The following is a 4,150-nucleotide window of genomic DNA, read 5'->3' as shown; positions in this document are numbered from 1 at the left end:
AGCCTGGTGCCCTCTGACCCCTGCCTAGCCCCCTGCCAGGCCCCCTGCAACCTGTGTCATCTCTGACGAGTTGGGGTACCCTTTGTGTGCACAGGAGCCTGGGTGTGAGAGGGGTCCCCACCCCAGCCCTCCACCCCCAGAGTCAAGGCTCTAGCGCCAGCCTTCCTCCCACGGGCCTTGGGGTCCAAGGCCAAGGCAAGCAGGGAGTCGTAGCTTTCCTGACCCCATCTGGCTGGCCAGCCCTTCTCGGAAGCCTGGGCCCCCAACACTCATTGGAAGACGCAAACCATTGCAGAACAACTGGAGACTCCCTAGCTCGGCTCCCCTCCTCAGCTGAATGTCTGGGATGGGGCCTCCACCCCTGAGGCCCCCATTGTCCCATCCTCATCTCCTGGTTGCTAGGGAAACTACCTTCCCTAACAATGGGGCTCAGTGAGACCTCACAGGTCCCAGGGGGCCCCTCCCTCTGGTTGCTAAGGGAGAGACTCCCTAGCAACGAGGTCCCCTGAGACTCTTGCCACCAGAGGAGGGCATCCGCAGGCATCCAGTCCTAGGGAGAGGCTGGGGAGCATCCCAAGCTCTCCTGTCCTGCTAGCTCTGAGGTGATGGGGGAGGGAGTGGGGGCACACCCCAAACCAGGCCCTTTCCCGCCCCTGGTCTTCTCTCGTACCCACCCACCTCTTCCACCTGGGTGCTCAGTAAGCCACCTCCTAGGCTGGACATGAGCAGGCCAGAGGCGCTTCTCTCAAAGCCCCAAGCTGGGGACCCCCTGGCCACGGAACTCAGAACCCTGGGGTTGGGGTGCTAGGGCGGGGCCTGGCTGTTGCTGGGGTGATGTCCTTCCCGGCCTCTCTCCACAGAGGCCCCATGGGCGGCAGCATGGTGGGCTCTGGGATCCCAGCGTTGGGTCTTCTCCTGCTGGTGCAGGGCTCAGTAGGTGAGGGGGCTGCTACAGACACTGGGGGGAGGGGCCTTGGCTTCCAGACAGCACCTGACTCCACCTCTCATATCTCACAGATGCGAATGGAATTCAAGGATTCTTCTATCCATGGAGTGAGGAGGAATTGAAATCCTGGAGTCTCCAGGAAGGGGGAGCCCAGATTAGACTTGGGGTTCTAAGAGGATGAGGAGGCTGGGTCTGGATCCCTGGGCCTGAGGGAGGAGGCTGGGGTCTGGACTCCTGGGTCTGAAGGAGGAGTGAGTCTGTGACTTTAGAGTCTGAGGGAGGCAGGGGTGAGGCCTGGACCCCTGGGTCTGAGGGAGGAGAGGTGAGGCCTGGACCCCTGGGTCTGAGGGAGGAGGCTGGGTTCTGGACTCCTGGGTCTGAAGGAGGAGTGAGTCTGTGACTTCAGAGTCTGAGGGAGGAGGCTGGGCCTAGACCCATGGGTCTGAGGGAGGAGGCTGGGTTCTGGACTCCTGGGTCTGAAGGAGTATGTGACTTCAGACTGAGGGAGGAGGCCGGGCCTGGATCCCTGGGTCTGAGGGAGGAGGCTGGCTTAGATTCCTGGTAAGGCAGGAACTGACTGCTGGGCTCCACGCGGAGTAGCCCTGGAGCTAGGCATTGGGTGTCTGCAGCCTGCAGGGCCAGATCTGTAACACAGGCTCTGCTGTGGTGGCCCCCAGGCTGTGAGGGAGATGTGTGGGACAGGGAGAGCTGTGGGGGCCAGGCAGCCATTGAGAACCCCAACCTCTGCCTGCGACTGCGGTGCTGCTACCGAGATGGTGTCTGCTACCACCAGCGGCCGGATGGTGAGTGGTGGGGTGCTGGGTCCCCTCAGCCTGGGGTGGGCCCGGGAGCCTTCAACCTCCTTCCTCCATGCAGAGAACATGCGCCGGAAGCACATGTGGGCCCTGGGCTGGACATGCGGTGGGCTGCTCTTCCTCATCTGCAGCATCTGTCTGTTCTGGTGAGCGGGCTGGGGGTTGGGGGCCATCAAGGCGGGGCCTGGGCGGCCGGTCAGTGCTGAGCCTGTCCCTCCTCCCCAGGTGGGCCCGGCGGAGGGACATGCTGCACCTCCCGAAGTTTCTGAAGGGCAGATGCCGCCTATCACGGCCGGGCTCACTGCTGTCGAAGAAGACATCAGCGGGGGAGCCCACAGAGGGGGGGGACGTCTCTGGTGGGGAAGGGACGGCGGGAGAGAGCACAGAGGGGGGGGAGACAGACTAGCGGGGTCCCCAGGGGGAACCCCTCAATACAGATATGGAGTACAGATGTGTCTCTTTCCATTTTTGGCAGTATGGGAAGCTTGCTTGAACTCAGGCCTTGAGCTTGTTTGGCAGGCTCTTCTGCGTATGCCATGCTCCCAGCTTTTTGCTTGCTTTTTTTTTTCCCCGTCAGTGGTGGGGCTTGAACTCTGGGCCTGGGCACCAGGGAGCCAGGCTGGGCAGAAGGGGCACCCGTGGGAAACGTGTTCCAGCCTCTACCCCGGCCCCAGCCAAGGGCAGCCTTCCTGTGGGGGGACCCCAGCCTGGGTGGGGCTGCGACCTCCTCTCACCCCAAGTGTCCCTGTCCCACACAGCCAAGCAGTGTCTAGGCAAAGCCGTTTATCCAGTAGGGATAGGGGGAGCACAGGCATCTGGGTGGCCGGGGTGTGGGGTGGGGTGGCAGAGCATCTCGGCTGGGTGGGTCCTGACCGGCGTGGCTGTCTGCAGGAGGGAGGGTGGCGTTAGTGGCTGCTCAGGACCTGCCCTGCCCACCCCTGTGCTCTCCAGCATCAGGGGCAGGAGGCCGAGCCCCTAGCTTTCAATGCACACTCCCCTCTTCCCCCAAGGGTCAGGGAAAGGCATAGAGACAAAAGATAAGGCCAGAAAGACAGAAAATAGATACTGCCAGAGCTAGAACATGCCTGTCAAGGAAAATGCAACCTTCCTTTATGTATGGATATGCCAGTACCAGGGTCTTGCACTCTTGCTTTTGCTCACCACTTGTGTTTTCAATCAAGCATTTTTCTGACTAGAGATGACATCTAGAGGACTTTTTTTTTTTGGGGGGGGGGGGTCTGGTCGTGGGGCCTGAACGCTGTCCCTCAGCTCTTCAGCTCAAGGCTAGTGCTCTACCACTTGAGCCACAGAGCCACTTCCGGCTTTTTTCTTTTTGCTTATGTGGTGCTGAGGAATCGAACCCACAGCCTCATGCATGCAAGGCAAGCGCTCTACCACTGAGCCACCTTCCCAGCCCCCTGGAGGGCTTTTCTACTTGAGCTACCTTCAAACCAGGGTCCTTCAGGTCTCTCTGGAGTAAGTAGGATTTTAGTTGTGAGCCACTGGCACCCAGCAATTTCTCTGTTCCTATACCTACCTACCTACCTACATTCTCTTTTTCCTTTTTTTAGTGAGTGTCCTGGTCCTTAGGCTTGAAACCAGGTCTGGGTGCTGTCCCTGAGCTTTTTTTTGCTCACAGCTGTGTTTCTACCATTTGAGCCACAGCTCCAATTCTGGCTTTTTTTTTTTTTTTGCTGGTTAAATCTCAGACTTGGAGATGAGTCTCAAACTTTCCTACCCAGGCTGGCTTCAAACTGTGACCCTCAGATCTCAGCCTTCTAAGTAGCTAGGATTACAGGTTTGAGCCACTGACACCCAGCCTTTCTTTTTTCTGGCCATACTGTGGTACTGCCAAGCCATGCCCAAAGCCCTTTTGCTCTGGTTGTTTATTATTATTATTTGTGCAGGTACTTGTGCTTGAATTCAGGGCCTGGGCACTGTCCCTCAAGCTTTTGGTGGTTAATTGGAGATGAGTTTCACAGAATATCTGCCTGAACAGATTTCAAATTGCTATCCTCAGATCTCAGCCTCCTGAGCAGCTAAGATTACAGGCATGCCACTGGCACTTGACTTACTCTGGTTATTTTTTAGAAAGTCTCCCTCTTTTGTCTAGGCCAACCCGCACTGAGATCTATTTATACTTCTGAACAGGCACATGCTACCATGACCACCCAGCTTTTCTGGTTGAGATTGGGTTTCATGGTTTTTTTTTTCCTTTGTCTTGGGCTGGTTTGGAACCACCATATTCTCACCCTTCACTTTCTGAGTAGCTGGGATTACAAGTGTGAGCCATTGGTTTGTTTCTTTTTTTTTTTTTTTTCCTTTTTGCCAGCCCTAGGGCTTAACTCAGGGCCTGAGTGCTATCACTGAGCTTCTTTGTGTTCAGCTA

General features: G+C 57.3%; 1 protein-coding gene across 1 annotated transcript; it reads left to right on the top strand.

Moving 5' to 3' along the window:
• The first annotated feature begins 812 nt into the window (after nt 1-812).
• Tmem190 (transmembrane protein 190) lies at nt 813-2,167 on the top strand. The gene is made up of 5 exons (XM_013034529.1): nt 813-937; nt 1,018-1,053; nt 1,624-1,749; nt 1,823-1,907; nt 1,987-2,167. Exons 1-5 carry the CDS (start codon nt 835-837, stop codon nt 2,165-2,167), a joined length of 531 nt encoding a protein of 176 aa, XP_012889983.1. The 5' UTR covers nt 813-834.
• The last annotated feature ends 1,983 nt before the right edge of the window (nt 2,168-4,150 follow it).

Source organism: Dipodomys ordii, unplaced genomic scaffold, assembly GCF_000151885.1.
Source record: "Dipodomys ordii isolate 6190 unplaced genomic scaffold, Dord_2.0 Scaffold191, whole genome shotgun sequence".
Lineage (NCBI taxonomy): Eukaryota > Metazoa > Chordata > Mammalia > Rodentia > Heteromyidae > Dipodomys > Dipodomys ordii.
The sequence above is the reverse complement of the archived record's forward strand: the minus strand, read 5'-3'. Positions and strand labels throughout refer to the sequence as shown.